Source organism: Vidua macroura, chromosome 1 (genome assembly GCF_024509145.1).
Source record: "Vidua macroura isolate BioBank_ID:100142 chromosome 1, ASM2450914v1, whole genome shotgun sequence".
Lineage (NCBI taxonomy): Eukaryota > Metazoa > Chordata > Aves > Passeriformes > Viduidae > Vidua > Vidua macroura.
In genome coordinates this window covers 31,546,412-31,571,088 of record NC_071571.1, presented here as the reverse complement: position 1 = coordinate 31,571,088, position 24,677 = coordinate 31,546,412, and the positions used below count along the sequence as shown (strand labels likewise).

General features: G+C 41.5%; 2 protein-coding genes across 4 annotated transcripts in view; one reads left to right on the top strand and one right to left on the bottom strand.

The window, feature by feature from the left end:
• The first annotated feature begins 518 nt into the window (after positions 1-518).
• On the top strand, positions 519-18,230 carry CDCA7L (cell division cycle associated 7 like). Of its 3 annotated transcripts, none has more exons than XM_053996119.1 (10): positions 519-613; positions 6,815-6,955; positions 10,101-10,205; positions 10,710-11,066; positions 12,726-12,800; positions 13,472-13,654; positions 15,080-15,214; positions 16,018-16,167; positions 16,820-16,956; positions 17,304-18,230. In XM_053996119.1, the coding sequence occupies exons 1-10, from the start codon at positions 554-556 to the stop codon at positions 17,332-17,334; spliced, it is 1,374 nt and encodes a 457-aa protein (XP_053852094.1). In that variant the 5' UTR covers positions 519-553; the 3' UTR covers positions 17,335-18,230. The 3 variants fall into 3 exon arrangements, with proteins under 3 accessions (XP_053852094.1, XP_053852084.1, XP_053852074.1); XM_053996109.1 differs by having other exon boundaries at positions 10,101-10,232; positions 15,083-15,214; XM_053996099.1 differs by having other exon boundaries at positions 10,101-10,232.
• Positions 18,231-18,622: 392 nt separating this feature from the next.
• DNAH11 (dynein axonemal heavy chain 11) overlaps positions 18,623-24,677 on the bottom strand; it is a 106,104-nt gene continuing 100,049 nt past the window's right edge. The window contains 4 exon segments of the mRNA XM_053970705.1: positions 18,623-18,774; positions 20,370-20,501; positions 22,344-22,455; positions 22,613-22,726. Coding sequence (XP_053826680.1) covers positions 18,623-18,774; positions 20,370-20,501; positions 22,344-22,455; positions 22,613-22,726 — 510 coding nt within the window.

Here is a 24,677-nt window from a genome sequence, read left to right as displayed (position 1 = left end):
TCAGGCATTGGAACAGGCTACCCAGAGAAGTGGTGGGATCACTATCCCTCAAAGTCTTTAGAAATCATATGGATGTGGCACTTGGGGATATGGCTTAGTGGTGAATGTGCAGTGCTGAACTAATGATAAGACTTTACGATTTTTATTTGAAAGTGGCATCATTCTCCCTCTGCGCCCCACCCCACCACCCATTTTTTTCCCAGAGATTTTCAAGAGGCTTACGCTTCCCACCTGTATTGCGTAAATAAACATTTTAAGTTATTTGGAGGATGAAAGCCTATTTCCTTCCAAAGCCTGCCCCTTTCAGACAAAACAGCTGCCGCTCAGCGAAAAGCGTGCAGGAAAGAACGGAGGATGCGGAGTGCCCATGGGATCCGCAGCAGCATCCGAACAGCACTGGCCCACCCCGATGCAGGCCACGCGGAGTGCCCGTCCCTCCACCCGCTTTCCCGCCACTGCCGGGCGGCTCCACCCCGCCACCGCCCCGCGCCCCTCCTCCCTGCTCCTTCCTCCTCCTCCTCCTCCTCCTCAGCCCGCGGTAGCGCGGGTGGCCATGGCGCGGCGCGGCCGGCGGCGGCGGCGGGGGGCAGCGGCGGCGGGGACCCGCGGCAAGGTGAGGGGGGCCCGCGGGCTGGCGGAGCGGGGCCGGGTGGCGGGGGCAGGGAGCCGGCCCGCAGCTTTCCGCCTGCTCGGGGCAGCGGCGGCCTTTGTCCGCTGCCCGCGGCATGAGGGGTCGGAGGAGCTGCCCGCCAGCGCCGGCGAGTGACCGCCAGCGGCGGGGCGGCTCCCCCGGCGCGCCCGCACCGCCCCCGCCGCAGCGCGCTGTCCGGGACACCGGGCGGCCCGCGGTCCCGCCGGGAGCCATCCACGTGGCGCGGCGGCTCCGCGCTTGTAAAAGGCCGGGAATGGGGTGGAAGCCGCCCTCGGGGCGGCCCTGAGACACTCAGCAGCGGCGTGGGGCAACTGCAGCTGTTCTGGGACTTGTAGCGGCTCTAATAAAAGCTGGAGTGGATAATTGAGAATTAATTAGTTGTGAGCCTGGGGGTACCACTTTAGAAATAGCTAATACATTTATTTAATTCTGGCCTCTTTTTTTTTTTTTTTCTTTTGAAATGCCGCGCAGCCAATGCTGGCACGTATTTGAGTCTCCTGAGAGGCATGCTTCCATCGGCTGTGGTCTGGTCCAAGCCTGGTGGCGCATGCTTGGGTGCATCAGGCTGATTGTGTGGTTCAGATCTTGGGAGGTGGCATGGCTGTAGAATCGTAGAATACTTTGGATTGGAAGGGTCTAGTCAACCTCTTTGAATGAGCATTGCCATCTTAAACTAGATCAGGTCGCTCAGGGTCCCATCCAACCTGACCTTGAATGTTTTGAGGGGTGAAACATCTTATCAACTCTTTAGACAACTTATTCCAGTGTTTTACCATTCTTATATGTAGTCTAAATTGATTCTTTTTAAGTCGTGGTGAGCTTCCCAGGTGGTGTGAAGGAGTGAGAAGTTCAGCATCTCATTCAGCTCTTATTGATGGAAAGTTAAGAGTTTTACAGGCATTTCATTGGAACTGGAGTGTAATAGAGCCACTGGAATATTTATTACAACCTCTGTCCTTGCAGAGACCTTCCACCTCTGTACTACCTCAGGCCCTCCATTGGCAGTGTGAAGATAAGAGCACTATAAAACAGTTTGGGATAACCCTGATTGACTACAGACACAAATGGCACTCGATTCTCACCTCTGGTGCTGTGACTCTTACTGTCTACTAGTTCCCTTTCTGGTACACAGCTAAAAGCTGCACATCATGTTTCTGTCAAGGCTCAGCAAAGGGCAGAAGGATGGGGTCTGTTCTTGGTGCTTTCCTGTTTCTCATGGGAGTTTATTTTTGACTGAGCACAGCCTTCTGCTGGCTTTGCCTTGTCTTTGTGATACATTGATGGGCAGTGAGTTCAGTCCTGGCTGGGCCAGAAGGATGTGGTGGTGAAGGTTTCTTTGCCTCTGAAGTCAGGACCATCACTGCTGATGGGCAGATTGGCTCGTGAGTACATGCCACCATTTGAAAACAATTGCTGAAGACGACAGCAGTACAAAACTGTTTTGAATTGCAAGACCTGCAGTTCCATTTCCTGTCCCGGGGTCTGATTTACCAGGTCGTGGCATAGCAGTTTCATTACACAGCTTGTTAAAGGGGTGCTGGCTGTGACTAAGTGTTTGCACCCACAAGGCCTGAACTCAAGTCCTAGACTTGAGCAGTCCAGGCACAAAGCTAGGGTGCATCGTGGTATTGTACAAAACCTTTCCTTGAAACACCGGGGCTGGGACAGTAATTAGGCATCACCATGGAATGCTCTTGAATTATGCAGAATTAATTCAGAAATAGTTGTTACAGCTGTTAAGATTGGTGAGAGATTAGATGGTACACAGGAAGAAATAGTAGCAGTTGATAGTGTTTGGATTGTGTTCATATGCTGGCATGCTGGTACTCACAGTACTACCAGCAGTTTTGAAGAGTAGGAAATAGTTTCCAGGAAGGTACTGCCTGTGGAAGGTGACATTTTAAATTATTTGCCATGTGATGATGATACTTGGGGATTCCTTATTTTAGGATAAAGTAGCTTTATGGACATTAGCTTATTATCAGTCTAAATAAGGCAATATAGAAATTGTATTCGGCTGGCTGTTCTGAAAACAGCTGAATTTACCAAAATTTCATGGAGCAGTAGGTTTACTGGTGTGAAAGTTGCCAGAACCTTTTGAGGGGGTACCCTCAAAGTCCCAGGAGTTGTTGCTGTGACAGATTAAAGGCTCAGGCATAATCCATCTTTACTGTAGAATGAAATTATTCCTGCAAAAATCATAAAAGTGGGTGATGACTGCTCATTCCATCAGTTGTTCCTTCTTCTTTCAGAACATTCACTTGCCTTTCCATCTCCTGCCTCTTATGCCAGGAATACACTGTCCAGGGGATTTCAGTTTCTTGTGCTTTAATGATGTTGAGAAATTCTGGAGGTCATCTGCCATCTTCCTTGCCTTCCTAGATATTGTTGATGCCCGTGAGTATCAGGCTGATTGTGTGGTTGACAGTCTTTTTGACCATGCATCCAATCTGTGTAATTCTTTTGCATTGCAGTATGGGGCGTTGCATCTCTGTGCTTTCCATGTCTTTCACACATTTGTATGATACTTAAAATTAAGCTTTTAGAGTGCTGTTCGCCTTTGTGACTCCAATGGAAAAACCAGGATCTTGACTTCTGAATAGTTCTGGTTTATTGGTCTGGCACCTATTGACATTCTGGCTGGGCCCCTCTATTCTTGTAGTGCTGCCCACAATTGTCAACCTTGGAGTGCTTCCCTGTTCGGTGGTTCCTTTGAGGTACGAGCCAAATGCAGTGCCCTTGGGTGGTGTGCCTTAGGCTGGCTTCTGGACTGAACCTGGGACAAGTCAAGAGGCTTTCCAGCATGTAGTGAAGGTGTGACTTTGCACAGGTTTGGTTTGTGTGAGTATCTGCTTGGGATTAAACTTTGGTTATTTCAGTCTGACTGAACTTGTTTTGAGTAGGAATGCCCATTCATTGTGCTAAATTGAACTAAGGGAACACAGCCCAATTGATTTTTTCCCCATGGTAGGAGCAAAAATAAAGAACTACATCTAGCCCTTCTTTCTCATGCTGTAGGTTCTCCTGATACATCACTGTTGGAGAACAATGTGCTGCTGTGACAATTGGCAGGGAAAGTGATGTGTGTAAATAAGTCTTAAAAAAATTAAACATGGTAGTCATGTTTAGAAATAGCTGTAGAAATAACATGCTTCCCACCAAATACACTGGTTTGCCTGCAGGCAAGTGTTCTCTCCTCACAGCCTACTGGGCAAGTTGCATCTTTTCTGGCTTTGGTGTCAGGAAAGTTGCTTTTTCAATTGAAACATGAAAATTCTTCCTGTTGATGTGGATAGCAAAACACCTCACCTTGGACTTTTCTTTTTTTCCTTGCCTAACAAGGTGGAATTCATGAGGATAGTGCTTGAAAAAATGTTCTTGTGAGTGCTGTGGGTGTCTTGAGTTTTGGACTACTTCTGCAGAAAGATAGGATTTGTTATTCTGGCAGTTGTTGGATTGTGTGCCATCTGTAGTGGGGAAGGTTTGCTGATGCTTTTGAATAGTACCTTGTAGGGGTTTTAAACAACTAAGTGTGTTTTACATGCAAAAATAAATGAGTTCAATAGATATAAAACTTCCTACCAGAAATAAGACTGACTTTTTCAGCAGCTGTGAATTATTTCCAGCTTTTACTAGACTTTTGCTATTTAGCCTTTGTAACAGGTGTATTTAAAACACAGTATTTCTCACACCTGCAGCATTTCAGCAGTCCATTGTGGTCTATTCATGTTGAAACATTTTCCCTGAGCAAGCTTGCAATGTACATCACATCTCTGCCTTCATGACTTTTTTAGGGGTTTAGTGGCAAAAAGATCCTCTCCTGGAGTGCCTGTGTTTTACAGGTGTTTTGAATAGATCAACATTTTGACATTTCTGTTTAGACAAATATGTATTTTCTTTCTTGGTGTGTAATAATTTGTTGACAAGAGTGGGAATCCTAGGCTCTGATGCTGATTGTAAATCAGTTTCAGAATGTATTTGAATTGAAAGTTGAAGATGGAAATGTCTGTGGCTTCCAGGACTGCACAATAAATGACATTGAATGAACCCATCATGACCGAGATGTTTGCTGCAAGCTTGTCTTTTATGTCAGTGGACTTTTCTTGGAAATAAATTTGGCTTACAATTTCAGGTGCAGAAATAGTGTTGCTAATCAAGATTCACCATGAGGCTTCCCTTTCTGAACTTGTGGAGTATGTATGTCTGCTTTGTACATGTCAGTTGTTGTCTGTTACTAAGGTTAAGCCCTTCTGGTAAAACGGGGACTCATCAGTGACTAAACTGAGATTCTTTCTAGTCAGGCTGTGGGGAGCAAGTCACAAACTAAAAATCCTTGGATCTCTGCAGTAAGTTACTTAAATCAGTACCAGTACCTTAGAATTTGGGAATGCAAAAAAAATTAAGTCTCCTACTGGGAAAGAATTTTTTGTTGTTGTTCAAAATCAGTAATTACAGCCTCATAATGACTCCTCTGGTGCCGATGCAGAAGCAATAGATGAAGAAGAAGAAATCAGGCATACAGTAATCACAGCAGTGGCTAACTCAGCTGTACATTAGCACAAGAACTAATGCAGTGGCTCCTGGAAGCAATTTATTCGTAGCAGCGAGACTCTCAGCTCCTTATATGTTTTTCCATTAAAATGCACAATCCTTCATTTTTAGCACTGCTCTGTACTGAGTGAATTCCATCACAGCAATGGAAGTGGATTCTGGATGTTCACTGTAGGAGGTGGGAGTAAGAGAATATCCAAAGGGGTTTGGATATAGACAGCATGACTTTAGCAACTGTACTTTGGATCATGCCATTATAGGCCTGAGAGGGTCAGTTTTTCAGAGGTGAATTCTACTCTTGCTCCAGCAACAGTAAGTTGGTTTTGCATCAGCCTACATCAACCTTGGTTTTCTGTGACAGTGGAAAACGGCAGTGTGCTCTCTGTTCTGAACCTCGTCTCTGAGATGTACTGGTGAATATTCAGGGCTGGAAAACAGCACTTTCAGATGAGGAATTGGCCTCTGACCAGGCAGTCATTGATCTCATGTTAATGAGAGTGTGGCTTTAGCAAACAGCAGAGAGGCTTGTTTCAAGTTGCAGTGGTGTGTATATGTGGTCCAGGGGATGTAAGGGATGAGTGTCTGGATGCTGGTGAGGAATGCAGACACTTTTCTCCCAGAGCATTTGTGTGACTAGCAGAATTGTTTTGCAGGTGATACTTGGATGTGTGAAAATGTGTTCTGAAATTCGGCAAAATACCTTCTTCGTTGGTTTTTAAGGCTTAATCTGTTCATCCCATCCTTACACACACCAGATCCTAAAGCAGTCCACATGTGAACTGTCTGAAGGCTTCTTTACTATCCTGGCACATGCAGAGCCTTATCCAAAGTGTTTGCTGTGAAGTATAAGGCCCAATGGAATGGTTGGATGTGGTGTTATGAGTCTTCTAGGCTGGGACTGGACTTCTTGAACTCTGAAGCTGTGACCTTGGTCACCTCAGGAAGGCTACTGCCTGCCAGTGGCTGTGCTCCCCCCTCTCCTGGTGGGCCACATAATGGGCTTCTAGCAAAGGAGAAGTGTTCTTGGTTAGCACATTTTCAGTCTTGTTACCAAGTATCACAGGAGAAGCTCTGTGACAGTACTAACCAAGGAGAATGAGTTGTACTGGTTTTATTTTTGGAGTTAGCTAAGTGTCTGCTAAAATCCATAATGGTACTGTGGGATCTAAAGGTCAGGTTTCTTTGTACTTTAGCATTGTGTTATGTTTGAAGTTGTGTTCCTCAGCTCTGAGCCATCACTGCTCTGAAGGAGCAGGAGGGGTGGTGGGTTTCCCCATGGGTAAAGGTGCCCTGAACTCCCTCTTGCAAAGATGAGGCACACATGTATTTTTATGTCTCTGAAGAACTTTCCTATGGAGATGAACACCCTATGTATTGCATCCCCTCCCTAATCCCAGATGCTGAGTCTGTATTCAGGGATTAAAACAGTCTATACAGAATTTTCCTGCAGTTTAGCTAAATAAGGTACAATTTACACATAGTATATTTTGTGCTTCAGACTTGTGCTTGCATAGGAATATAAAAATAAGCTGTATTGTTGCCAGTTTGAGTTTTCTTGTTAAGTTGGTGTGTGTGACGCGTATTTTCTGTCTTGTTTTGAATCATAAACAGGTAGCCGAGGATGTGGCCAATATTTTTAATGCCCCCAGTGACAGTGAAGATTTTCCAGGATTGCAAGATGATGCTTCCAAACAGAGCTTCTTGTCAGAGAACAATTCTGCTAGTTTTGATTCCCTGGAGTCTGGAAAAGAGGTAGGAACAGGTTGTCATAGTCCAGTTATGCTCTTGGGATGCAGTAATACTCTGAGCCTGTGTAAAAACTGTGTGAATTATAACTCACACTTCAACCTGTAATTTGCAATGCCCATGTTAAACATAAATGTAAACAAACTTAGTATTTAGAATCTAGTGGTTGCTTTTGAAAACTCCTTCATTATATAAAAAAGAAAATGTGTTTCGTTGGAAAACGAATTTAAGTGAAATAGGTAAGTACATGATATTAGATGGGCATTTGTGAGTATGTAGACTTCAAAGTATTAATTCCAGAAATATCTCCATGCTGTCTCTGCACTAAAATTATGTTTTAATAGTGGTAATCCAGAGAAACCATCAGTTCTTGCTGCAGTAGTGCAATCTGCTGGTTCTTTGCTCTCTTGATGGTGAAGTGGCTTGGATCAGCACAATGATTTGATATTTTTTCTTCTCTGATTTGGTAGCTGGAGATACCAGCTGAATTCACAAGAAGGGAATAGAACTGGTATGCTGTCTTGGGTGGCAAAAATTTAATGTTCAGTCTTTTAGAAACTTATAATTACATGCTTGATAGTCATGGGCTAATGTGTTATAAGATACTTCTGTTATTTGTGATCTTGCAAAGGTCCCTCATTAATGAGATAATTAAATTTTTTTCTTTTATTTTTCTAGTCCATCAGGTCAGCACCTGGTTAAGAGGTGCTTATGACAAGGAAGATGGTTAGTGTTAGCCAGAGAAAGAGACAGAATGAGGCTTGTACAAGTATGTACCGTTTCTGAGCCTTTAGAGGCAAAGTGACCCCAGGAGAGTGCAGAAACCTTTTTGGGGTAGAGCCACAGTCTGTGCTATGGAGAAACATAGTGTCTAAAATGTAATGAAATGTACTGGTCTCTAAATCGGTTTGTAATATTGCTAGACAGCAGTACTGGCAACTTGGAAAACCAGGAGGTAGCTTGCAGTTGCATTTGTGTTTTTGTGAGGAGCATCAAGAAGGGTCAATGGGGAGAAGTAATGGTGGTGGAGGGGAAGCCTTTTGTGGGGGCTTCTACTTCTGCATACTTGGGGGCTGCAGACACCTGACTGTACCTTTCTCTCCCTTGATTTCCCAACCTGTGAAATAGAGTTTATGATAATGATCTCTTCTGCAAAGTATTTTAAAATCCTCTGATGAAAAATACTGTGGAAGAGATAGGTACTGTTAGTTTAACATTCATTGCTGAGAATCCCAGTGAGACTTGTTCCAGATTTACAGCTGGCACTCAAACCTTTCTTACCATTCCTGTATTTCCCTTGGGATGAGAATTATTTTTAATCTTGATCAGTATTGAATTTAATTTCCTTACCACTAAATGTCACAATAAAAATACCCCGAGTTCCATCCAACTGCAGCATAATCTGCTGTCCTTGCACATCAGGGCCCTGCATCAGGATGAGCATCATCCAGTGTTCATGATGCCAAACACCACTATTGCTGCAAAAGACCATTGGTACTTGTGCAGGAAACAAAAGGGTTTTGGTGCAAAGGGCAAAATGATGTGAAGTTCAGAAAAATTCAGCAGTTCTTGAGAAAGGAGGCAAGGTAGCTGCCCTGCTGGGGTGACAAATGGGCTGTTAGTGCATCAGGTGTTCCCTTGGATGCTGAGGTGCAAATAAGTTAACAAGTAGTGACCTCTGTGTGCCTGCTTTTCCTCAGGGCTTTCTGCAGTCCTGCTCTGATAATCTCTGCGCTTCTGCCGAGTTCCCACAATTTCTCCACAATAGGTATCCCTGATGTGTATTTTACCTGGTGTAGACTGTTCTTCATAGATGAGCAGCATAGCTGTGGGTGTGTTATTTTTAGTTACTTTAGCTAACAAATAGCATATTTCCCCCATCAACCTTCATTGTGGAATTTCATAAAAACACAGAATATATAAAAACTTCAGTTTCCTCCAAGAAATGCAATTTAACTTTAAAGTAACTTCCCTATTGTGTTTGTTCCTTTCTCAAGCAGCTGCACTGCAGCTATCAACAAAAGAATAAAGTAATTTTCTTCAGAGAAACCTCATTACAATTACCCATAATAATTTGTAGATGTTTAAGTGTAAAGAAACAGCATATGCAGTGGCTCCCCCCCATTCCCCTCTAAGTTTTTCCACTCATCTATTGTATCTTTTTTTCACCAGATAATATCTTAAAATAAAGAAATGTGTAATTAAAGTCAGGGAAGGGAGGGAATTGAAAGGAAGAATAAAGATATTTAGCAAATGCATTGTATTAAAGGTAATTTTTGTTTCTTGTGTGGGAGGAAGAAGTAACAGAGGAAAGTTGGGGAAACAAACTTACATGTTGCTGACTTTCAAGAGGCAGGTGTGATGTGAGCATGGATTATATTCCAACCAGGAACAAGTCTCTCAAGAGATTAGCAGGAACAGGTTGACTAAGTGGCTTTCTACTAGTTCTTGTTGGAAGTATGGAAATATATTTCTATTTAGTAAAAGCCTTGTGTTTAATTGGGATGTAATGTACATATCATGAGGAGTGTTTTAATGAGATCTTTTTACTTCCTGGTCTATAGGCTGAAATTGAGGAGCTGTCAACCCTAGAACACATGTGAATGATAAACTGCACCAAAAAAACAGCGAGTTGAGAAGTTGGAGGGATGGAGGGATATTAGTCAGGCTGTTCAAAGCTGTCATCATTTGTGTTGGTATTGGTCAGTTCAGTGATGGTGTAACAGCATGAGGAGCAGACCCCATCTCTCATTTGTATTTTCTTCTATTCAAGGCCTGTTTTTTTCATCAAGAAGAAAATACATAAAACAACATGATAATTTACATACAAGAAAACTGATAGTTTATTTTTATTGAGTAGTAATGAAGAAGGGTAGAGGTGAAGGAGAAAGTTTCCCCCACAAGAAGTAGCTTAGTTAAGGCCCTGTCCTCAAAATTAAGAAAAAAAAATCTTGCAAAATTAAAACAACTCAATATTGAAACCAAATGTCATCCTCTTGTTGTTTGTTTCTTTTGGCAGGCTTTGCCTGCAAAGTGCTTTCAAAGTGTGCTATTTAGTTGGCATGTCTTGACTCTCAAAGCCTGTTTATTGTGGCTGTGTGAATACTCTGTAGCTGACTTCTCTCACAGCTACTGAATGGTATTTGTGCAGGGGCTCCGGTTTCAGTCCAGATACCTCACTGAAGAGCTGCGGAGGATTTTCACTGAGGACACTGACTCTGAAACGGAAGTGTTTGAGGGCTTCGCTTCAAACGAGGTGCATGTGAACAAGAAAGAAGTTCTGGTAAAGGCAGTCACACCTACATGTGAATGTATATGTTGACTTCTTTTGTTTTTTTTTTTTTTTTGTCTCTTCTGTGTAAACTTCATGTTCTTGTAGGAATTTTTCTGATACTGTGATGGTCTTTTTTCATGCTGAATTAAAACTCGTTGTCTTAAAAGAGAGAAAGAATGCTTTATTTAATGTAGCATCACATATTAGAAATGAGAACTACTTCCACTGCTTGTAGGTTGTACTGGGCAAGATTGTTCCTCTGGAGACAGCCATGTCTGTATGCCAGACAATACTAATATGTAGATGTTTTGTTGATTTCTGCACAGGCAGAAGTTGCATACTGTGAACTTGTAAAAAGATATTAATTTAGGTGAATTGATGGTGGTGCCTTTGGGTGAAAAGACTGCTGTCTAGAACTAGTGATTTTAAAATTACTTCTCTTGTGTCAGAGTCAATAATGTAACATGGGATTTTTCCTGCCTCTAGATGGTGGAGTCAGACTTGAGTGATGAAGAACGTGATAATTTGTTGGGTAATGAGAAAGAAGAGGAGGAAGAGATGAAGAAGGTTTCCCCCAAGAGAAGAAGCTTTGGCCTTCGTGTTGCTTTACAGTTTCCCACCAGGAAGTCATCTGAGAAAAAAGTGCCTGAACAGGCTTTGTCTGATTTACCTCTAAAGGACAGTGAATCCCTCACACCTCTTTCAAAAGAAATAAGCCTCAAGCGGTCGGACAAAGTAGAAGTCTCTGCTTCAGAGTCTGAAGAAGACATCAAAGAAACACAGGAAGAAAGTTCCAGTGCACTGCTTAAGAGAGCCATAAATATTAAAGAAAATAAAGCCATGGTAAGACTTAAGGGCAGTGTTTTGTTCTCTGACATTTACATCCAATTACTTAGCTTTAGCATACTTGAATTCTAGGGTCCCTGCTAGAGCTGTGCTGGAACTTTGGGAACATCTTATGGGAAAGATGGGAAAATCCTAGAGGACTCTCAGCACTCAGACATTTACCCCTAAAAAAAACCTCAAGTAGGGACTAGCCTGGTCAAGTTTAAAACCAGAGTAGAACTAAGAATTTTTGATATAGATATGAACAAAGTTAAAAATGATCAAGTTTTGCAGCCTTCAGAACGTGTTAGAAAACCAGCTGGTTCTTTCAAGTGGTTTATGATGTCATTTGCACAATAGTGTTTCTACTTTTTGTTTGTGTGTGACAGATCTGCTGCAGTTACTGATTGGAAAGCCAGCTAAAAACTGCTGAGGTTGATAAATGTAATTTTTCAGTTGTGTGGGATGTGATTTTTACAATATTGCTTTACTATATAACTGCTGAATGTGTGTACATGTGTGTAGGTGTGCAAAAGAGCAACTGATCATTTCCTAATGTTTTTTCCTCTATTATCCAACATTCCACCAGCTCTCTTTAGTAATCCGAACTGATGTTCAGTCTTTAGTAGCTGCTTCAGTTTTACTGTGTTTCAGGGAAAGTTGCCACTTCAAAGCAGTCTTGGGGCTCAAGCAATACCTCTTGGTGTGGGCCTGCAGCTCCTGTGTAAAAACTTGCTTCAGCTTTGTTCCTACACTTCTAATCTGTCATGTGTCCCCACTGCTGTTGTGTTGGTCTTGCTGCTCTTTGGTCCTTCTCTTCCTTGCAGTTCAACCACTGTGAAATTCACTGACATCCTAGGAGCTGTACTGTAATGGCATTAAATAGTTCTTAATAAATGCCACACTGAAGTATTTACTGAGAAGTACTGTTTCAGCTTTTAATCTCTTGATGGCTGTGGCAGTCTCAGAGAGCTAGCAGCTTGGCTTATCCCCACTACCAGTGGCTTTTCAGAAGTTAGCCTCATTCTGGAATTCCAGATCAGGTCAGTGCTTTTTTTAGTACCTGTCAGCCACTGCTTCTGTGGAAATGTACTTCCAAGACATCTTGTGCACTGTGCAAGAAATCATCATCCTGCTGAAGTACTTCTGATGCTGTACATGATCAGAGCATGCATGCATTGGGGGAACTGCCAGTGGGGCTTAGTTGCTGTCTGACTTTGTAATGACTGTGTACCCAGTGTCTGCACTGCTTAAGGGGACGCTGAGCTCTCTGGCAAAGAGCACAGATGTATCTGCAGTGAGGAAAAGCTCACTGGGAACATCTTACTGTCTTCTGGCACCCTGTCTTTTCTCCCTCCTATCTCGTTATCAATAGTTACCATGTTGTAATGCACTCCTTTGGTGCTGTTTTGACAAGATACTAGGTAACTCTGGCTAGTTCTAATTCCCAGTAAGAATTAGTGGGAGCTATGAAGTTAGTATCCTTGGCAGAGGTTTTGCTCATGGCAGAATAAATAAACCCCTTTTATGAGCCCCACTTATATTTAAGTGCTTCCATAAAGGTTCCTTGCACATGTTTAGCTGTAATTTGAAGTGCATGTGAAGAATGGATGGTACATGGTGTTGCTTTTTTTGCAAGTTGCAATGAGTTTTCAATGTGACATCACTTGATTCCAGCTTGCCCAGCTGCTGGCAGAACTGAATTCCATACCGGACCTGTTCCCAGTGAAAACACCCTCCTCAACTCCTTCAGTAAGTTCCCAGTACTGGTTGGTGATGACAGTAATTTTTGTTAGACTTAGGATTAATGAGTTTCATCAGAAACTTTTAGCAAGTTTGTTCTGGTTTTCTTTGGGTTTGGTCACTTCATTTGTATAGATTTGCTATTGGTCAGGAAGTTCCAGAGATTATGTGAGGAAATGGAATTTTATAAGATAATTTATGAAGAAATACATCCCAAGACTCTCCAAAATTAGGAATCTTGAACTCAATGAAGCAGCTTTCAGTTCAAAAAGTTTAAAAGACAATTACCAAGAATTCAGCTTGTTCCTCAAACTGTGTATTCCTCAATGTTCCTCAATTGTATATTCAGATTGTGGGAAAATCTGAATATTTAGCTACCAAAGAGCAGTGAGAACTAGCTTCCACCTTAATATGCCACATGTTAAATTTTGGTACAGTTCTGTGATGCTAATTGGAACAGAATTTGACGTGAAGGTGTGATTTTTAAAAGTAGCAGAAAGGTATAGTGTGTAGGGAGTATAGTTGGTGGTGGGGTTTGGCTTAACAAATAAGGAGTAGGAGAACAGTAGATCAATTCATGATAGTACAAGTGTGGTATAGACATTTTCAGGTTGTTTCTAGTGTTTAACACTACAAACATAACTGAAAAGACAGTTACTGGAATTTTCTTCTCTTTGTAGAAACAGAAGAAAACCCCAAGGAGGACATTCTCTGAAGGCCAGATAACACGCCGAATGAACCCAACCAGAACTGCTCGTCCACCAGAAAAATTTGCCTTGGAAAAATTTACTGTGTCAGCTGTCAAATTTGCAGAACACATCCGTAGCTACAGACAACAAAACCTCTTGAAGAGACTCAGTGTGGTATTTGCCAGATTTTGATATCCCCAGTAGTCAGGAACTAGGAAACATTTAAATTGTTGGCCAGCACTTAGACCAGACACCACATCCTACGCAAAGTTATTGAAAATCTTTGGTTGGGATTAGCTACAGAATAAGTTATCTCCAGGCCTTTCTGTCTCATCTTTCACCTGTTAAGTGGGCTCTATTTGTGACCAATCTTACTCAGGCATAGCAAGGCAGTTAAGTTCTGGTCTTTTATTAATTTAATTCTTCATCTGAGAATTACTAGAGCCCTTAATGTATAAAGCCTTGGAGTGGCAAGGCAGTGGGATGGTGAAGCTGGCAAAGCAGATCTTCTCTGTTACCAGACTCAGGGGAAAAAAAGGCAAAAATCCTTCTCTGGAAATAGCAGATGGAAGATTTGAGTTATATGTCTGAACTGAGAATGTATTAAGGGAATCTGCACCAGCAAACTGCTAATGTAAGGCTAGTAATTGAAAAGTTGCAGATTTTACTCTTTCCTATTTTTTAAAAATACGGGTTTTTCCTTCTCTAGCTTATGGTTGTCATTTTTCTTGCTTATATTTTCTTAGCCCTTATGAGGAAGACCCTTTAAGTTTGAACCCTTACAGGCTGGATCCCAGTTCTGCTTGTAGGAAAAAGTGCTGGGCATAGTTAAAGCATTATAGAGGGAACTCGGTCTATTAGAAGAAGAGGAGTAGCACCAAATGAGAACCTGGGCTGCTAAATTACTGTTTTGGACAGAACAAAACTGATCCAGAGTGAAGGACAAATGAGGTCTTCAGAGACAGCTGTGGGGAAGACTAAGGATGTGATGAGATTTGTTCATGAATAGGGGTCAAAGAGAATGATGATTTAGAAGGGAAAAAATTCACTTAATGGTGAATGGAGTACTCTCTTCCAAATAACAGGTTAATAAAGAAGGGCTGGATATGGCAGGACTAACCTGAAACTTTAGTAGATTTTTTTTTTTTTGCAGGACATTAGAGATTGTCATTGGAGAAAGCAACTAGAAAAGATACAGGGAGATTGAAGGAGGAATGCATGGAAAGGCAGATGATCCCAGTTCCTGATTTTGAGAGGGAAGAAATGGAGTATGAAGAGTTACAGTGGAGGAGGACAGGGAATGTAAAGAAAAGTTAGCAGTAAAACAGGTCAAGGATTTGTGCACATAGAAGTAATAATGATGGAAAGGAATTAAATAAAATTAATAAAAAAGTGTAGTAGAGAAAAGATTATGGATGAGAGGGAGAGAAAGAGGCAGGGGTGATTTGGAAACTATTCCCTGTTCTTCAAGTGGTGCATGAGCCTGTAGTTTGCCAGCTGTGGACTGCATACTCATTGTAAATGAAGGAATTTGTCACCAAGTGTGGTGACAGAGGCTTCATGACATCAGACAAAATGTACTGAGATGAGTTTGTTTAGCAGGGGGATTGTGGAGTACGCAAAAGAAGGAGATCATCAAAGTACTCGTCTCATCGCCCGGTAGAAGACATAACTCAGGAGGACTTGGACAACATTGCAATCACTGTTAGAGACAAAGTCTATGACAAAGTTCTTGTAAGTGGTTGCCATATTCTTCAGTGTGTCTGTGTGTTGGAAATGAAAAGTCTCTCACTATTTCACTAGTGTTTGTTAAAAGGTGTCCTTTCCTGAGGCTCTGGGGAGTTCAGTTCATCGTTATTATGTCACACAAGTACAACTGTGAAAGCTTTGCCAGACTTCTCTGGGCTTGGCTGTGGTGGCTGATACCCTCCACTGGCTTTTTGCCCCTGAAAAGTGTTTTTGTTTCACAGAGCTATTAAGTCAAGTTTGCTATAGCTATTACTTGCTACTGGTAAGAGTTGGCCTTCTCGTCTCTCTCACTAATAAAAATGTTGTGTTGTACCATTAAATAATAGTGATTCCTGCTGTTCTTTGTACCTCTGGAAATGGCATTTCTTTTCAGGTTGTGGTGTCCAGTGTTCTTAATGGAACTCCTCCTTCCTTGCTTTCACTGAGTTTGGCTATTATTGATTATCGTAAAGATAATCTTACCATGCATGTCATGCTTCATGGTATTGGCAGGGATGAGTCACAAGATCACTTTCTCAATAGTTTTAGGATTTTCCTAGAGAGAAGAAAGGATCAGAACTGTGATTATGAGGTTCATGTAATTTGAGAATTCCATTGCAACTGAAACTTGGCACTGTCTCTAAAATTCCTAGCATTGTTATATGATTTATCATAGTAACAGAACTTGTTCTTCATTGTTTAATTTGACTTTGGTTTGAAGTTTGTGCTTATTATTATTAGGGAAGCTCATCAACAGGCATTTAAGATGTCCTTCATACAAATGTTTTTCTCTTCCATTCCACCTTTAGGGTAGTACTTGCCACCAGTGTCGACAGAAGACAACTGATACAAAGACAATCTGTCGCAAGCAGGGCTGTGGAGGAGTAAGGGGGCAGTTCTGTGGACCATGTCTTCGAAATCGATATGGTGAAGATGTGAAGTCAGCTCTGCTTGATCCAGTAAGTATCATTCTTGAACCTGGAATGAAAGTGTAATGAATACAGTTTTGTTAGTAATCTGTGATGTTAAGAATATGCTCATAGTAACAGTCTTCAAACTTTTTTTTGCCAAGAGTAGATCTGTAGTACTAATGGCTCTGATGTGCTAACCCAGTGTGGCAATGGCTGCTCTATTAGCACCTGTGTTTTTATATGCAGTTGCTGGGCAGCTTGGAGGTGCCTGACTTTATGTACCACCTGGTTAATTCAGTGCCAGGAATTGTCCTGTACCAGCAGGCAGAGAGAGGCAAAGGAACCTGTCAAAGTGGGTACCCATCTCTTTCTAGGAAGTTGACTACAGTCAGTCTAACATGGAATGAATGTTAGGCGTTACAGATTACTTCAGTCTATTTGAAAATCAACACTGAGCACATCAGACAACCTGAGGCTTCAGAGTAAGAAGTATTCAAGCATTTAATAATTTCTCTAATCCTGCAGAATTTGGAAAATGTTAATAAGGTTGGCTGGCTGGCTGAGAGAGGATTGTAAAACCTTGCCCTGAACAATCACATGGTGGGGAAGCCATACTCACATTTCTCTGAGCAACAGGAAGGCCAGTATAACATTTTTCATAAATTGCTTTTCCCCTCCTCCCATGTTCACGCCCCTGCAGGCCTGGATCTGTCCTCCTTGTCGCGGGGTGTGCAACTGCAGCTACTGCCGCCGGCGGGACGGGCGCTGTGCCACCGGCATGCTCATCCACCTGGCCAAGTTCTACGGCTACAACAATGTCAAGGAGTACCTGGAAAGGTGAGAGTTCTGCCCTCTGGTCATTCCTTTTTAAACTGTTATAGCCCTTTAAATAACATTTGACTTCTTGTGCCCTGGGGCAAATCCTGCACCTATGCCAAAGAAGTTTCTTGGATTTCAGATTTTTTCCTTGGCTCAAATCAGCTTATTTGAAGTGAGGTATATTGTCTGTGTAAGCAACTAATTTGATTAAAAAATTGAAAGGCTTCTGCCTATTTTGAAATCCCTGTTGGTTGGCTGAAGTGTATAGAAGTGCTGTTTTGGAAGTTATCATCTTCAGCAATGGAAATTTATGGGGAAGCTGAGTTTCCTAAAAAGCACTAACACTGTTTTCTCATATCTTCTAGTTTACAAAAACAACTGGCGGATGACAATTGAGAGCACTGAACTCAAGCCGTGCCTGAAACTGGTTCATATGTTAACAGTTTGACTTCAGAAGTTTATTACTATGTTTTACATAAAATAGAATTGTAGCATATAGCATATTCATTTCTGTATTGGGAACTTTTTGATTGATACGGTCTTATGCAAAAGATCTCTCAGGAAAATGTTTTGGTAGAGAAATCTACATGCACAGACCTATATAACCTTGAGTGGTTAATTTTTAATAGAGCTACACAACCACAGGATAGAGAGCTTGGTCAAAATGAGCAATATTTTTATTTATATAATTGTGCAAGTTTGCAGAAAGGGTGTTTAACAACTACCTTCAAAGCATCCCGTCTTCAAAGAAACAAAACACCCTTGTCTACCAGCTTGACCATAAAGATCCATTTTTCCAGCTCTGCTGTCTGAACCTGTTTCACCACCTGTAGTTTATAGAACTTGTCCTTGCAAAGAAGGAAAAGGTACTTTCATCTGAATGCCATTATATTCTAGCCAAAGGTGATGCAATCGACCAGTGGGAGGATGGTTTTTGAAAATTTTATTCCAAAGTGCAATTATTCACCAAGACGTGAAAGTAGAAGAGTGTTTAAAAAGAATTTAAAAATATCCCAGTAAAAAAAAATCCAACAAAACTTCTCAGCAGCAGTTTTTGTGTAGTGCATCTGCTGCCTGAAGCATCTACCCAGCTGTTGTAACTGGTCTATAGTTCAGGATTAATTTTTTTTACTTGCAGTTCATACTTAGATATCTTTTCATTTGTACAACCAGGCTTTCAAACAACTTCATTTAAATGCAAGATATTTGTATTGCATGTTAAAGTATGTTAAAATAATGTAATATACACATTTCTTTTTGTGTAGAGAGAATAAAGACTGATCTAAAGAAGAGTATTTTGTGATTAAAACTACACCCTGATGCTGATGTTTCCCATTTACTTTCCCATAGCAGGTGTAATGGTGCTTGGAGATCAATAATCATTATGTGGAGAAACACATGAACACAACATTGATGGATGAGGATATAACCACATAGACCACATAAGTGTTACATTAAGGACTGTGTTTTTGTGAGACAAATCTTGCTCCAGCTGGCTGTGAAAAATACCTCTCTCCTTTTACTATCAGACAGATTGAGAAAGCAGCATATTTTATTGAAAGCTTAGTATGAAACTGCCAGGAGTGAAGCTATTCCTGCCAGAACCCATTTACCTGACTTGATTTTTAGCTTGAAAGGCAAAACACAGGTTGTCCTCCTGCTTTTGCTTTTATAAGCTGGACATTCACAAACATTCTTGGTTTCCCTTTGATCCACTGGAATAGCCTTTAAAAAAATGTCTGGTATTGCTGAAGTCAGTTACTGAACCATGCTTCTGTTCTGGGCCCCACTGGATGTCCTGTGTGGTGCCTGCAGTAATAGCAGAAACATGATGTTCTGTAGTGCAAGACCAGAATCATTTGTGTTTAAACAGTTGCTAAATAGTTAAGGCTACATATGAACATACAGATGTAGTGTAGGCTTTAGATTTGGTTGATTTAGATTTAGATTTTTTGGCCTGCTGTGCATTATCACTTTGTTAGAATGCAGAGATGAGTCCATAGCATCTGTCTGGACTGCACTTGTGGATTCATTAACATGCCCTTTTACTAAAAGCAGACACTGCAGTGATAGGACATTTTATATATGTAAACACCAACACAAATTGCACACACAAGGTTCCTTGATACTTTCCTCATCTCCAGAGGAGGAATGAAGTGTATTGCCCTTGGCCTTACAGATGTTTTAAAACAAAACCTCTGAAAAGTTGATGCCCCCATTTCAAAAAGCAACATTCAAATGACATCCTTGCCATTGCTCCATTCCCCCATGCTAACTTTCCTCTTGGGGTTTACCTGCTGTAGTAGCAACTCCTTTCCAAAAGAGTGGCTTTCTTTTTATTAAATTTGGGTCTGGTGAAGAATATGAGTAACAATGGTGTTTCTCTAATTGCCACTGGGAGTCACTCACCTTTCTCTAATGAGCTGTAGCTTTGCTGACAGCTTTTCTCAGTTAAAACTAAAATCTCATGTTGACAGCTGGCCTGAATTGTCGTTCCTGAACTAGATTCTTCAGTCTCAGGAAGATACAGATTCGAAAGAACAAAATACGGTGTTTATCATGTGAAAGTTGTTAAAAGAAGAGTTGCAGCTCAAAAGGTAAGCATGGTTTCCATTCAGGGACAGCCTACAAACCCTATTACAATTACTGCAATAATTGCTTAAAAGTCCAGATGAAAAAATCTCTTTTAATTCTTACACTTTGCTCACCTAATTATACCTCATGCTAATCACAGAATCACTGAGTATTCTGAGTTGGAAGGGACCCACAATACAGATGTTCTCAAGTACTTCCCTTTATTCTTGGTATATCTCCCCAAAAGCTTTGTAAGTATTATGACCCAGCAAATAAAACATTCATAACTCTTTATATCTGTTTATTTAGAATTGGCAACTTTCAGTCAAGGTAGGATCAAAAAACAAGACAATTTTTGTGAGGTTTTATGTTGGTTTGGGGGTTTGGTTGGTTGGTTGTTTTTTGCAGGGATTAGGTTGTGGGTTTTTTTTTAATTACAGTTGTGTAGATTACTTGATCCAGGTTGCCAACATGTGCTAACTACTAATCCTATTCTGTACCTCTTGAGAGCTGCAAAAAACTTCCAGAAGTTCATTTTTGTGAAATTTATAGTTTCTGGAATAGTCTTTAAGCTTCTGAATCTCAGTTGGATTAGAGCTGCTGCTTTACTAGAATGCAGACCTTGTTCAGACATACTTAACAGTTATTTAAATGCAGGAAGTAAATGTAATGATTAGAACACCAAGCTGGTATGAAATTTAAAGCCACAGTGACAAATGCCAGCAATCTAGCACCATGCCTAAGCTTTTTGGTTCTGTTCATAGGGTCACAATGCTTTAGTGCAACTCTTGATGCAACTTCACTTCCTAATAGAGTCCCTGAACTAGGCGATCAAGCAATTTAAGTTTATTCCTTACCTTGCATAGAAGGCATACAGGTACAGGCTCCTTCCCTTGCTGAGTGGTCATACTCCTCCTTTGTATTTTTGGTAACATCTGCAGTCAAGCACACCTTATCCAAAGGCCAGTCATTCCTGTTCTGCATTACAGCTTAAAAAAAAAAAAAAAAAAAAAAAAAAAAAGTGCTTTCAGTAGTTCTGCAGCCAGACAGTAATTTTAATGTCAGAACTGTCGACCTCTTGGGCCATCATGCTCAAGCCTGAGACTGTGTGGGGTCTGCCCTTTTCCAGAGAATGGTGGCAGCCCAGCCAGTGTCCTGTGAGGAGTTCCTGGCCACCTTTCTGCTAGCCAAGTGAAGCGTTTAGCTCAATGCCATTGGTGACCATGCAGAATTTGAGCTATGCTGTTACCAAGCACTCCTGTGGTGTTCAGAATAAATGCAAACCTACATTCATAGATTCACAGAATATTCTGAGGGAAGGGACCAACAAGAATCATTGAGTCCAACTCCTAAATGAATCATCCATATGGAGACTGAACCCACAAACCTTGGTGTTACTAGCACCATGCTCTAACCAGCTCAGCTAATGTGCTGTGACTGTGACAAGAAATGAGATGTACTGCTTATTCACTACACTGCTGAAAGTTTTCCATCGCCTGCTGTGGCAACAACTACACAAAGAGGATTGGGAGACTTGATTTATTTTTCTCCTTAGCCTCATAACTCTTTTATAGAGGAAAACAGAATGGTACTATGATATATGCACTGAATTAGTTAAATTACAATGGCAGAAAGACTTGCACTCTTAAACCTTTTTTAAACTATAAAATTCAAGCTCTTATTTCCTTAGCTACTTTGTCTTCACACTTCTGAGTAGCCTGAAGACAAGTTTGGATTGTTTCTCCTGCGTTCAGGAAAGGATTATTCTAATGTTAAGGTGATTTTAATCCTTTTATTTAAGCTGTGATTAACTCTCCAAACAGCATCACAAACATAGCTAACACCAGTAGTTAAAGAGAAAAGTCTGACATTGAAACCATTTGCTTGGTGGCCTACACTCATCACTGCTGATCTGTCAGAAAGCATTGAGGATGGAACAAGCCAAAAGGCATCACCACTGCTGGCAGCACAAGGTCCTGTGTCCAGATGTCAAGTTCTCAGCACCTCATGAGAAAATCAGTAACCCTAAAAGAGAAGCATCGATAGCTCCTGCCTTAACTGTATGCGAACTGCTTTTTTAGACAAAATAAACTACAGATTTCAAGTGTAAAGAGTCCTTTTGTCTACAGAGAAAGTATACTGCTGAAGTAATCAGAAAGTATAAGCTTACGTAAGTCTAAGGTGATTGTTTCAGTGGAATTTGTTGTTTCCCTCATGTAAGTATGTCTAAAATCAGTTGTAGAAGGTGAGCAGCATGGGATGGATGGGTTGCTGGCAGCAGAGAATGTGAGTATGCTCAGTCCTGTTAAATCTTCTGTCTTGGGGAAAAACTTGAACATCACCGTGAGAAACTGCCAGAATTTGCTAACAGCTGACGGCTTCTTAAAGATGCAAATTGTCTGATACCATCTTCATTGGTATTTAAGCTTCATATTTAAACTTCCAATAAGCCAGAGCAAAGTGCAAATCAGAAACATAAGGGATTCTGACAGAGGCTCTGAATAATGGCATAATGCAGGATACATTGCCATGAAGTATCAGAAGAATTTCCAGAAACAATGTCTGTTTCATCCCTAACCACTGCTGGTGGCAGGCTAACAGAAAGGAATCCCACAAGATGCTGAACACGCCTGGTACTTGGGACAAAGGGAGGTGAGGAAGCCTTCGCTTTAGCAAAGTGCTTGGCATTTCTACAAAACCCACTTCAAGGGAAAACTGACTTTCATTTAGGACAAAATTTGGAAGAAATATGAATGGAACAAGCCTGCTGGGCTTAAATCACTGGAATAGCTCTGCATAGTAGCTAAACCCTGTCACTGTGGGGTACTTACCAGTGGACAAAGTTGTGGATAGATACGCTGGCTTAGTCCATGTGTCTGGCACAGCATCACAGAAGAGTCTATATGGCAGCACTTCCATGTGAGCAGAAAACATTAGCTCCCCCTTTGGAGAAAAGTAAAAAGTGTACATAAAGAATAACTATTCTTTCATTTCCAAAAAAGCCACAAAAAGCCCTGAAATAAGTAATCTGCCTTCAGGCTGAGGTCCAGCTGTTTAAAAGACCTATAAATCTCTGAAAGGAAAAGGTCCATCACCTTACTCTTTGAGGCAAACAAGAGCATAGGGTCTCCAGGCAATAGTCTTCCTGCATGATTTCTGCTATGTTTAGCTTCTCAGGAAGGATTTCCAGAATATCACCCAGGACATTCTTAACCTGTTCAGGACAATACAACAGAGAAATAGAAATCCCAGCAAATCAAATCTTTCTGAGTCATCCACTTTCAAGTCTGATTTCTTCAGAAGAGCACAAATATCTTATTTTCTTAGATAAAAACCAGAGATGCTCCCTCCATCACCTTTACTTGGCAACAGTATTGAGAGGAATGACTGCAAACCAATTAACACTTAGCAGCTTCTATTCAGCTTTCCATTTTCAGGTAACATTGACCCTTGAAGCCTACTAATGCATTGTCCTGGTCTTGGGATGACTGCTGTTACTAGGATACACCCTGGAATTGTCTTGATTTTCAGTTAAGTGTGATCAGTAGTTTGTATTTCTCTAGTACCGAATAGCTTCCATCATCCTCTCCACCACCCACAGTCCTTGCTGTCTCAGGCATTAGGCAAAACGTAGCACAGGAACAGACATGCCTCACCCCCAAAAAGAGCCTCTTTCCCTGCAGGCTTGCTCTGGAACTGAGACAGAACATAAATGAAGAACAATTCATAACAGTGCTAATGAGCAGGAATTGAAATCACAGCATTAATGCAGCTTAGCCTCTGTTTCAGCCCTAGCTTTGGCAGACTTAATGATGAATGCCATATGTTATAGTCCAGACTCCCTAAAGTGGATGGGGACTGAGCATGAAAAGCACAAGCTCCCCCCAGGAGATGAAGCAGTGTTTGGCTACTTGCATGCAGAGCTGTCACATTTCCTCCTGCAAAACCTCCATGATCTGATAGTGATAAGAGGAAGAAAAAAAAAAAAAAGTGCTCAGAGAAAAAGGAGGGAGTAAAGAAAGGGATGGAGAAATGCAGAACCAGAGTGGCAGTCACGGGGGACTTTAATGAACTCTGGTAAGGATAAGGAGCCAGATAAGGCTTAGTCTCATCATATACCAGGCTTTGGGGCATCTGGACATAGTTTCTCAGATCTACACTCAGAAAGGAAGATGCAGAAGATGGGAAAATCTGAAAACAGAACTAGCTGAGATGAGTGATTACATTTGCCTTCCCTGTTCCTTTATTCATTTAATCTCTTAAGCACCAGTGATGTTCCATGCTTAAAACCCATCCTTTTAAATTCTTCTGGACGGAATTTGGCTAATGTATCTGTGTGTTTGACATATCTTGGCTATGAACAGAACTGCAATGTCCCAGTCAACTCCACATTAAGTGACAAAGCTTATCCTGGTATTAGAGTTGATCTGTTTAACTCAGCATCTGATAGTTTTTCAGTATTAATGTTATTGTTCTGCTAGAGTCCAGATTCTGTGGTGAGGTGCTGAGGCTAAGAGATGGTCAGACACCCTCCTTGGCCAGGATTCACCTCTTCAGACTACTCCAAAACTAAAACTCCCTGAAAACCTCTTCTTCCTTTACTGCTTGCAAGGGAAGTCTTGGAGCAGTCACAAGGCTCCTGCTCAGAACAAGTTCCCAGGAAGGGAAGCAGTGGGAGAGCCTGTGCTTGGGCTGCTCTTCTGGCATGGAAAGCCTGCACACCACTGCTAGGCGGTGCTGTGAATGCAGCAGAAAAAGTCAGGACTGCACTAGGAGGGACTTCCTATGCTTGGCACAAGTGGGAAGGCATAGGAAAGCTACCCTAAGGAGTTTTATCATGGAGGAGAACAAAAGACAGAGGTCAAGACTAGACCAACCAATTTAACCAACCACACCTTTTTTCTAGTAAGTTATTTTTGCTGTAGTTGTTTATAAAAAGTATACCAAAAAAAGTGAGATAGATCCATACCTTGTTTCCCACCCCACAATAAATTCAACGTGAAAAAGAAATAGGTCCAAATGTCTTCCTAGTGCATTACCTCTTGGCCAGGCTGGTGCATTATCATAACCATTAACACTCATCTGATCTTTTCTAATTTGATGCCTTCCCCCCCACCCCAGCCCCTAAAAGTAAGTCTATTGCTGAAATAACAGAGTAAGATGTG